This window comes from Seriola aureovittata, chromosome 7 (assembly GCF_021018895.1).
Source record: "Seriola aureovittata isolate HTS-2021-v1 ecotype China chromosome 7, ASM2101889v1, whole genome shotgun sequence".
Classification (NCBI taxonomy): domain Eukaryota; kingdom Metazoa; phylum Chordata; class Actinopteri; order Carangiformes; family Carangidae; genus Seriola; species Seriola aureovittata.
The window spans coordinates 9,879,605-9,891,290 of NC_079370.1; the positions used below are offsets into that span (position 1 = coordinate 9,879,605).

Here is an 11,686-nt window from a genome sequence, read left to right on the forward strand (position 1 = left end):
TGGCTTCAGGCCTGTTCATACACATCAAGCTTTGTGTGGTATGTGGTCAACATGCGTCTAGTCATGATCCTGAATTTTTTTTTTTTTAATTTTCGTACTTTAATGAAGCATTGTGCCTTGATTATTTTGGGAGGGATGAATCTGTCGTGTGTAAAACAAGGTTTATCTTAAGGTTTGTTAAGTCCTGATCAGCCGCTTGTCTTAGTGAACAGATAAGCTTTAGCGGAAACAGGAAATGACACTTCAATCTGATGCAATACTCAAAGAGTACTTATAACCAGTATTGCATAAATGTGACATGTTACTGCTGTTACAGTCAAGCAGCATTTTTCAGATCAGAATACACTCTTCACAAGGCTTCAGCTCTAGATGAACTTCGACACCACTCACATAACAGAAAAAGAGGAAGGAAAACACATGGACTGCAGGAAGTGACACAGTTTCATTTCAAGTGAGAAATGACTGTACATCTGAGTTTCTATCAGAATACTCAATGGTGAAAGTACAACTTTATTTCAGGTCATATTTGTAAGTGTTAACATTATTATTTGGCCTTGAGCCCAAAAATCAGGCTTGTCTGGCGGGCTATAACACAGCAGTGTGGTGGTAAAACCGCAGAGCACAGCATGTGTCAAGATCTTTAAAATAAGATTTTTTTCTTCTCTAAATCCTCTTCTTCCCTCCAGCTACATTCTTTTTTTCCCTTTAGTCAGCTGTCCCGACACACAATGCATGCCACAGTTCTCTCTCCATGCAACAGACAAATCTTCAGATGAGTGTACGCAGAGAGCTATGAGCAGGCCGCAGCCCCAGCAGAGAGCGCTTCTTTCTCTTCCGCCTCTGTCTTGCTCTGTCACCTGACTGATGACATCACAATCTGTTTTTGTCATCCAGTGTCCCAAAGACCACACACGTCCATGTTGTAACAGTGAAGTCCAAAAAGAAAAAAAAGCTGTGGGATTTGCCGTGGGAAATTCCCTCACAGCATTATGCCCGTTAATAGAAATCCACACTGTCACTGTGCAATTGTGGAATCCACACAGTCTGTACTGCTTTTAGATAAGCACAAGATAACAAGGACAATGAAAAGTGAAACAGTTTATGATATGTTTTCAGAAATAAAGTTATAAACTGTGTAGGACTGTTAAATACAAGCACACAATAAAACTGGCAAGGATAAGAGCTTATATTCCTTATTATATCACTGATTATGGCATTAGTTATATGATGATTGTTTAACATCTGGAAACTTTTCACTGACACAACAGTTTCTTCATGAAGTATATGATCTAACAGTTTGCTTATTATCAAAATAATAATACACATAATAATACACAGTAAAAAAATATATCCAAAATTGAATTAAAAAACTCATGATTTAGGATGACAAGCTACAGTACCATGTTGCCATGGGTCACCATGATGTGACTCTGAAGCCTTCACATTAAAGTGCAATGTAAGAGTTTTTTTTCTTTAATAAATATCTGTTACTCATCATTGCACAGAATATAGTCCCCCACTCCTTGAATCCATGACAAAAAATCCATTGTTCAGATGATTTTTGAGTCACAGCACTGTGTTGACTGCACCTGCTGATCCTCCACACTTGTCATCTGTTTCAGCTCTCCCTCATGACTCTGGTCAGGCAGGACTTCCTTTCCCACACCCAGCTCCCATAGCGAGCTTATAGATTCATTTGCAGCACATCTCAGCATGGCCAGGGACCGTTTCCTAAAGTTTCCACACAGGCCGAGATAGAGCAGAGGCCTGAGGCAGGAATGAACACAACCCAGACCAGTTGTGACCATCAGAGCTGTATTCAGAGAACCTTCAGGGTTTCCAGATGAACCATCGTGTGGCTTCTTAGAGCTGTTCAGGTAGGTGTCCACAATGAGTGTGATGTTGTATGGCATCCAGCAGAGAAAGAAGACCACCACCAAGGGCAGGATGACCATGATTGCCCTCTGCTTCTGGAGGCTTTCTGATCTGCACTGCAGCCGACGCAGGGCACAGGAGCAGCAGATGATCAGGGTGGCTGTGGGCAGCAGGAAACCCAGTGTGTGGTGGAGCAGGCGTGACAACCGCTTCCAGTTAGTTTCTGACTGAGGGTACTTGGGAACACACATTGCATCTTCCTCTGCCATTAGAAAAATCAAATCAGGGATGGAGAGGAGCAGGGAGATGACCCAGACCAACAGGCAGCTGAGATGACCTAACACAGGTTTCTTGAGGAAGAACAGCGGGGTAGTGTTGGTGATGAACTGGCAGCAATCTAGACAGATGCAAACCAGCAGATAGATTCCACAGTAGAAGTTGATCTGAGAAAAAGAAATAGAAAACTTAAAACTCTGATCTAGGGCTTTCACAATACTCTCACTAAACAATTATTGTGGCCAAAAGAATTCACGATAACAATATTATTGTGAAATCTGAAGAAACTACATTAAAAAAATTATAATAATGCTTTGAGTCAAATTCATCTTTAACTTTTTGTTTGTTAAATTAATTAGATTCAAATAACTATAACTGTACTATACTGTATTAAAACAACAATAACACTTAATGGGAAAGTAAAAAGTTGACCAGAAACAAAAGATCCACAAGGCATAACATCTGCCATCACGATATTAATATATATGTATTATTACCACGATCTCAATATCTCAGTTTTTAAATATCACAGTTATGGTCAATACCCGTTTATAGTGGCAGTGTTACTTTGATTTAGTGTAACACAGAAACAACCCAGCCATCTCTATCAAAGCTTTCACTTCTTTCCTACTCCTCTCGCCTTTTCCCAGAAATGCTGAAATTCCTGGAATGCGGATGTCAATAGGGGAGTACACTTTCTCAAAAACAGTATTAATGACAATGAACCTTTTCTGCCAAGAGTCTTCATTAAGCAAGAAATAATGGCCTTCAGCCAAACACAAACTTTCTCACGGCTTCACTGAAACTATTTCTCTTTCACTTTCACTCCCTGTGTGATCCACACACACCACATGGTACTTACATTAAAAACAGCTCCACTGATCTTGCAGAGGGCATCCCCAAAGGGCCACCCATAACTTTGACCAGCCTGAACAGCCCAGAGGGGCAGTGTCAGCAGCAGCAGGATGTCTGCGACACCCAGGTGGAGGACAAAGGTATCTGATGTACTCCAAGATAGCTTCTTCAGTGCCAGAGCAGCCAGGAGCAGCACATTCCCCAGCAGACCCACAACCAGCACCACGGAGTACAGAGCCGGGATCCACACCGCCTCACTGCCTTTAGGTTCTAAGTCGTCTTTTGTCTCATAGTCAGTGTAATCATAGGTAGTGCTCTGGTTAAGAAATCCATCAAGTATTACTTCCATGTCCTTTACTGTGGAGACAAAAAGGTTAAACACAGAGAAATCAAAAATACTGCAGTGTCTCTGAGGCCAGCTGTCAAAAATATGAGCTTATTCACTCCTCTCTGTCTCTCTCTCTCTCTCTCTCTCTCTCTCTCTCTGTATCATCAGCTGAAATAAATTCTTTAAAATCACCCTTGGGAAGTCCGGCTCAAGCTTTATAAACAGAGTCACACGTAACTCACATGCTGGAGTGATATCACAGGATGAGGCAATAATGGAGTGGGTTTTAACCGAAAACAGTTTCCCTTGGTCAGGCTGACGCTGACACACACACACACACACACACACACACTTCAAACTTAAAAAAACCTATTTTTACGCACAGAGGCGGTTTAACTTTTCGCAACTTTCTTTACTGTTACTGAAGTACAAGTGCAGGACTGCGCCACGAAACGAGAAATGCTCTTATGTGCTAAGATAAGAGATTTGCGTAGATAAATATGCATTAGGGTACAGGCTACCGCAAGCAGCAGTTTCTAAACAGAGACCAAAAAGGAAACAGAAACAGAAAGGCTTCGCTTTATTATTAGTATGGCAATAACTGCTACAACTAAAATGTGCACGAAGTTAATGTAGCCTTTATTATCAAAGACAGAATATTTATAACACGAAAAATCAGACGGTGATAAATTTGCAAATATATTATCTCACTTACCATAAAAGGCTGAGTTAGAGTCAGAGGACAACTGGTCTGTGAATCGATGATGATGATAAAAAAAAAAAAGGAACAAACACAGCAACCTGCACGTACCCCCGTCACACCGCGGTCAACACGTTGTGCTGAACTACCGTCGCTCTTTTTTGGAGGGAGGGCGGAGGAGCTCTTGCCTCTGTCCGGTGCCCGTCAACTCCAGACGCTTTCTGCGTGTCTGCGCGCAAACACGGGACACAAGGAATCACCATTAAACTGATACCAAAGGTCAAACGCCGAATATTTAAATGACCTGAGGATGAAAAAAAGAAAAACTGTGGCGGAAACTGCAAGAGCTGGCGACGCTCAACGGCTGGAAGTTTTAGTAGCTGCAACACGGACGCGCTGCGCGGACATACCGATACCGGGTGTATCTGTTAGGCTACTGGTATTACACGTACATGGGAACGTGCACTTCTATTGCTTTCCCACTGGACTTTTGATTTGCCAACCGTCACCTTTCTCGCATGCTGCAACTTCTGCCAAATCTCCCAACTCACACGAGAAACCGAGTCATCATCAATTGCTTTTCAAAATAAAACCCTTAATCAAATTCACTACAGCGCCTGCATGTAGACATTTTAAAGGAAGAGGCTGACAAATTTACAGGCCTCTTTAGTGTGCATTGAAAAGCACGGAGTATGAAAAAAATGGTACAGTCTCCATGGCCAAAATTATTAGGGTGGAAAACAGGTGCGTAATTTTGAAGGCCAAGTTTCCCAACTTCCGCGTTCTGGCTTTGCCTGACTTGACACAACCACGGAGCGCTGGACACAAAGCAAACAATGCGGCGCACAAAGAGCCGCTTTCCACTAGGTGGAGCTGTTGTGCTTGTGTCTCCAAAGTGTACAATAGATTTGTTTACACAGTGGACAGTGAGGGGATTCTGGTCTGACTCACTCAGTTATACAGAAAGCTCAAAAAAGGTAGTAAGTAAGTAAGTAGGCCTACTATTTTTACTCCAAGCATTTCCATTTTAAGCCAGGCTACTTTAATTCTATTCTATTACCTTTCAGAAGAAAAGATAGATTAAAGGCTACTTGAGCGTTGAGAGCAATCTCTCAAAATTTGAGATTCATTTTGCATTAAAATTAACATGCTAAACACACTAATAAATAATAGGCTTACAAAATACATAGCAATGTTAAAGATTATTGGTTCACCGTCTTTTTGACATGTGATACCTTATAAAAAAAGCAGTGTGTATTTGGAGCCTCTCATCATGTTTCAGATGTATATGAGTTGTTAGTTGTGCAGTTTCCACCAAAGAGACATGTCAGGTAGTTCAATTTAGATAACAGTTTGATGCCCAATGAGGTCAGATTTTCCAATAGCCTATATTCACACACACATGCAAAATAAAAAAAAAATAAAAATTAAGGTCGATGATTAGAGAAAAGAAAATGTAACACAAATTTGTGTATCACTTCGTTTTTTTCGTTTTTTTTCTCCCATTATGACCTTTGGGATTTATGTTGTGATCCTTTGGGGGATCTAAACTCTAGGCTGGGAACCACTGACCTAAAACTGTATATGTTTGTAAACTAGCTCCACCTCCACCAGCTATAACTGTAAATATGTATGCTAGTTATGTCATATAAATGTCAGTCGTAGGGGGTATCATTTACTAATAAGTGTTTTTTTTTTTTTAACATGGCAGTATCACTGCTTTTACTTAAGTATATGATCTGAATACACTTGCTGTGGTCAATAATCTCACATTAAAATGTAACATTTGTTCTGTGAGCAAATAACGTGAACTTCTTCTCTGTCGATGTGTCTCAGAACCAGATGCACAATGCTCTCCAAGACATACTGTCCCATCATCACACATGTTGATGTATAATATACTGTATATGACGCTTTGTTTTTATTCAAAAACATTTATTAAAAACACCTTTGTACCTTACAAAGATGTTGGGTTTTAATGGCACATACAAAACTCAAAAACAGTCATTTCTCACTTCTTCTTTTGTGGCACAGAGTCATTTTACGAAGCACACAGCTGAAAAAAGAGTTGTATAACTACCAGCAGAAAAACAGAACACAAAATGAGTAAAATGAGTGTAAGGATTTGAGACATGACTACTGACGTCACAGGTTACGTTTTAAGTGCTGAACAAGGGTTTCTACAATTATGAAGAAATCAATATGTTTCACAGGATTTGGACTTGGATAGCATCATCATGTGGGGTGGGGAGTTCTGTTTTACTCTGTGCCCCACCCTCACTTCAAAATATTACTACAGTATTTTTTAAAAAAAGAGAGAAACAACAACAGAACAAAGTGTTGTAAGCTGCACCATAACCAGATGGCAAAGGCACCATTGGAAGAAATACATCACAGAAATCTAGATGAGGAGGAGGACATTTTTAACAGTCTAAATCAAACTGTACATATATTCTTTCTCTTAATTTAGTCCAAACCCATCCTCTCACTCAAAACCACATATCTTTCTTCTTGTCTCTCTAACCAGTGTCACACCATGACAGAATAGGAGGTGTTTTCACTTTCTGCAGAACTGAAGGAGCCCGTGGTTCTTCTAGGCCTCCTCTGCCTCCATCCCTCCATCCCCAGCAAGCCTCTCTGTCCCAGCAGCCCCTTACACATTCTTACCAGCTCCCTCCTGAACTTCACCCCAACAAAGCCATACAGCAGAGGGTTCAGGGCACAGTGCGACAGCCCCAAACTTTCAGTGATCAGAGTCCCAATGTCCACAACACGGCCAAACTGGCAACCTCCAGTCACTGTGCCCAACCTGTGCAGAATATCTACCAGCTGGAAGCAGTTGTACGGTGCCCAGCAGACGACAAACACAGAAACCAGGGAGATGATGAGGCGGAGAGACTTGCGCTTCTGGCGGCGAGTGGCATTGCATAGAGACCTGAAGATGCGGATGTAGCAGTAGAGCATGATCAACAGAGGGAGCCCAAAACCCAGAATCACACTAACCAGCTGCAGCCCCACCTGCCACTGTGTGGAGTTCTCAGTGAACCACACCTGACACAGGAGCAGCTTGTGGTCGCCAACTACTACCTGTTTGAAGGTAATATCCACCCCACTCAGGCCCAGGCAGGCCACCCAGATGAAGGCGCATGCAATTTGGGCATGGCATGTGTTGCGCTTCCAGCCAGAGCTGACAGCGTGAACGATGGCCAGGTATCGGTCAAAGCTGATGCAGGCCAAGAAGAGGATGCCACTGTAGCGGTTCAGGGAGAAGAGGGCACCGGAGACCTTACAAGCAGCCAAACCGAACACCCACTGGTGAGCCCACTGCACCGCAAACAGGGGCAGGGTGACGGCCAGCAGGAGGTCTGAAATGGCCAGGTGAAGAAGGAAGGTGTCTGTCAGAGAGAAGGAACAGGCGCCACCACTCTGAGAGTTTCGGTAGCGGTGAATCACACATAGGACCAGCACGTTGCCCACAACAGCCAGGAGGAACACCAGACTGTAAACAACAGGGGAGTACTTCTGTGCAAACGCGTAGATGTCTTCCTGTAAGCATGGGGCTGCATGAGTCCTGCTTGTTTCAAGGGACGAGGTGTAATTTTCTTCATAATCATTCATGTCCTGCAAGAGAGTGACACTGTCAGATACTTATAGGACATGGGTTATTCAAGAAAAGCTTAGTTCATTGAAGGGATTCCACCTGTCTCACCATTTCACAAACAATTTATTAAGTTACTTAATTTTCTTGAGCCTTATTCAGGGCTGCTTTTGGCATGAATGTCAAAAGATTCACATTTTCATATTAGAACTAATCAAAAAGGAAAACTAACAGATGTGTTAGATACTTAATCAACTACGAACTATAATCTAAGAATATCTAGAGCAATATGTTCTCTGCAATGGCAGTTTGCTTGCTCATTTTACAGATAACAGCTTATAGAAATGTCTCAGACAACACTGTCTCCTAATCAATAATGATGCACATAGCCTATTATATTATAGAAATAATCACTCACCCAGTAATCATCTTGGGTTGGTGTGACTTGATCCATATTTGTGGCAAACAAGGAGGCAGCACAACTCCTGAGACCCTCCAAGAATCAGAGAGCACAATGTACTCATAAACACATTTGCTAAACATCCTTTTTTTCTGTCTATTTTTCAGACTGCAGAAAGAAGAAGTCACGGTTTCAGGAACTGAATCCTCACACATTTTAGACAGATGCAAACATAGCTGTAGTTGGAATTGATGACTGTCTCAAGGAAATTATGACATATGTTTTAAAACTTGGCTGCAGGCAGCTCCTTCAGTTCATGACTGGTGCACCCTATGTGGAAAAATATTCTGTTGTCTGGGTTGTGCACCGACAAGCACATCCAATGTATGTTATTTTAACAAATTAAATGCTTAAATAAAGGGAACAAAGTTTGTGGGAATTAAATCTACAATCAACAGAAACTGATTCCAAAAAGCAATCCTCCACAAATGGAGGAGAAGTGAAATTGCTTGGTTGACAGGAATTTCAGATTCTCCACTGTTTTTCTTTATATTCAGCTTGTTTTTTGATGTTGAGCATTACATTATATCATAGTAACTTGGTGATGACCTTTCAGCAGTATTATTTGTTTGTCATGAATATTACAAAGCTCAGATTGTCAAAATACTTTACTAATACTAATAAAGCTGTTTAAGACACAATTTCAAAGATTTCAAAGTACTTTCTGGTTTTGATTATTTTTAATTGCAACACTTTTAACTTTAAACAAAGTGGAAACTAGAACTATCTTATTGCAGTAATTTTTTCCTCAATGAAAACAAATTAATTTATTAAGGTTGACAACATTTACTTACCCTCTGAGACAGGATGCAAACTAAGGAGTTTTGCGGGTCAGAACGCTACAGTTGATTACAGAGCAACAGGTGGTTAAATACAAATAAACTTGGGGGCAAACAGTAACATTATCTTAAAGCATATATAGTATTAGGGATGTTTTGGACTAACTGTAAAATTACATACATTTAAATCTTTATCACACTCTGTAAAGCAACTTGAACAAGTAAAAAATAATGTGATGAAGATTTCACACTTTTCTGCATGAAGGAGTGCAAGATTTCAATGCAGGAGATCTCCACTGAAACAGATTTTCTGTCCACATGACAACTTATTTTTTCACTTCAAGGAGAGGGTTTAGGTGAAGATTTAAAGGAAATTAAATTGAAATTATTCTGTTCATGAGACTATGCGTCTCTATAGGCTGATGACAAACAAGACTCAAATGCTGGTTGAGAGATAAAGTGCAGACATGAGTTACAAAGGCCCTTTTTTGCTACCACCACAAACCAGAGGGAGATGAGATGTAGAGAATAAATGTTAAAGAGAGATAAATGTTTCTCAGTATAACTATACTATATTTCTTAAAAAAAAAAAAAAAAAAAAAGTGTGAAAATGTGAGAGGAACTGAATACACTTGCGGTTCTTTCTGTTTTGACCGTCCAGTCTTCTGGTAAATTATATGATTGTGCAACATCACTGATGTTGTTCTTTCCTCTGCCATAATGGACTTGTTTTATATGATGAATAGTGAAATAAAAACATATTGCTGAAGTTATTTCTGCAAGTAATCTGGTACAGGTGGGACTGGTGACGAGCATTGCTCTCCTGAGAGCCAAAGTGCCTATAAAGAAAAAACAATTGTGTCCGTCTTTGATGCTTTGATGACATTACTGGATTTTTGAGACTGATTCTCATTTTGATATTTGGAAGTTTGAAAATGTGATAAAGATGGTTGACAAAGCGTGTAGTGGAGACAGTATTTCTAAACAACCTCAACCTCATCAACCTAGACAATTTACCAGTTCTAAATCTGTAAGTTATGGTAAACCTGTGTGACATTTCACTTCTTATCAGCAGCCATAATGACATGTTGTTGTGTTCAGAGGTTGTTTTCAAAAGTTGTTTTTGTTTTAGTCAACTGAGGAAAACAGATACAAAAAAAATAATCTTGTTTTATGTCTTTTTTTTGGGATTTGCAGTTTTTTGGATCTAGACCAAGCCCGGATACAACACCTGAGCACTGTGAGAACATTTGAAAAATGCACGTGAGTACATTTGAGATATAAACTGCAAGCTGTTCTTTGAGAGGGATGTGAAATTAGACAGAGCATAACAACAGCTCACTGTTATATGTCCTGTCTTGTGTTGGCAGGTGTAATCTGAGTTTTGTTAATGATACCTTCTGTTCAGATTTCTTTGTGGGATCATGATTTAAGGCCACATTTCAATAAATCTGTGCTAGTCAAAAAAAAGAAAAAAAAAAAAAAAGAGAAAAATTCTTAAATATGAGATCCAATAATGTCCATGATACAACCAAGTGCTGATCATATATATATATATATATATATATATATATATGCACAAGAAAGAGCCCATTTACCTAATGGTTTAATGCTGCTATTAGAGTTCATCCTTATGTTTTGCTGACATTTTCTTTACTTTGACATTGCGTCTCACAAGCTGCACTGCTGTTTGAAAAAATAAACTAATTATAAGTATACATTTTTATTTTCTTGTCTACAAACCTTATTAAAACCCAGTATGTAGAAAAGTATTGAAGTGGCAACCCTTCCTTCTTCCACGAACTGAGCTGGATACCAAATACAGAAATGGCAATAAAGCATTGTTGTAAGGAAAGATTTCATGTTAAATATGTTTTATAGGCTATCCATAAACAAATACATACCATTTGCTTCTAAAAAAGTAATTCACAGTCAAAGAAATGTATATTATCCACATACATTTATGTTTGGGGTCAATAAATAAACAATAAATCGGAAATCTAGGAGGGTAGTCCTGCGTAAAAAGTATTGTCAACACCAGTCACGTATAAAGAGGTTATGAAAATCCATTGTATTCATTCATCTCTGAAACCCCAAACAGAAGTACATCTGAATCATGACATCAATTTTATATTAAATTCAGGAATGGAATAAAATCAGGAAAAGTCTTTGAGTATCAAAGTGTATGTTTTTTAAGCTGTTTAAGAAGGCCAGACAGAACATGAAGATCACGTTCAGTAGCATGGTAAGTTTTATGAATGTTTAAGGGACCAGTTAACTGGACTGGCGTTTAATTTAATTTAATTTAATTTAATTTAATTTAAGATTTATGTACATCTTGTGTTGCTGAAAAAGTGTTATTTGGTGTTGGATATCTGTTTTTAGTTTTGTGTGTATGTGCAGTTATATCATGTTTATATTGTTGACAAAATAAAACTTGTCATTGGTATTTTTATTTTACTTTAATCATTTTTATACTATTTTAATATTGTTTTTCTCTGTGTTTTCTGTCGACTCATGTATACATCTGGGCATACCATACAAATACACATATGCACTGACAAAAAGATGTATTGCAGCACAGACCTTTTTTTACTGTCAAATCATATTTGTGCTTGATGGTCACAGCTCCCATTCAAAGAGCTGGGCCCACAGTGTGTACACATACCACACCTGCACTTAGGCAAAACCTAGTTTATAAATTGATAAAAAAACAAATATGCACTATGTGCCCACTTTGTTCCTCAATTACTGTGTGCTGATAAAAACCACGTCATGTAAAGTGCACCCTTTTGAAAGACGTAATACGCCCCAA

The 11,686-nt window shown here is 39.3% G+C and overlaps 2 protein-coding genes across 2 annotated transcripts; both read right to left on the reverse strand.

Moving 5' to 3' along the window:
• Positions 1–490: 490 nt before the first annotated feature.
• LOC130172892 (C-X-C chemokine receptor type 3-like) lies at positions 491–4,837 on the reverse strand. The gene is made up of 3 exons (XM_056381860.1): positions 4,050–4,837; positions 3,014–3,363; positions 491–2,318 (listed from the first exon to the last, which is right to left on the reverse strand). The coding sequence occupies exons 2-3, from the start codon at positions 3,353–3,355 to the stop codon at positions 1,551–1,553; spliced, it is 1,110 nt and encodes a 369-aa protein (XP_056237835.1). The 5' UTR covers positions 3,356–3,363; positions 4,050–4,837; the 3' UTR covers positions 491–1,550.
• A 1,096-nt stretch (positions 4,838–5,933) lies between these two features.
• cxcr3.2 (chemokine (C-X-C motif) receptor 3, tandem duplicate 2) lies at positions 5,934–8,186 on the reverse strand. Its single transcript, XM_056379701.1, has 2 exons — positions 8,051–8,186; positions 5,934–7,655 (listed from the first exon to the last, which is right to left on the reverse strand). Exons 1-2 carry the CDS (start codon positions 8,084–8,086, stop codon positions 6,564–6,566), a joined length of 1,128 nt encoding a protein of 375 aa, XP_056235676.1. The 5' UTR covers positions 8,087–8,186; the 3' UTR covers positions 5,934–6,563.
• Between the last annotated feature and the right edge of the window lie 3,500 nt (positions 8,187–11,686).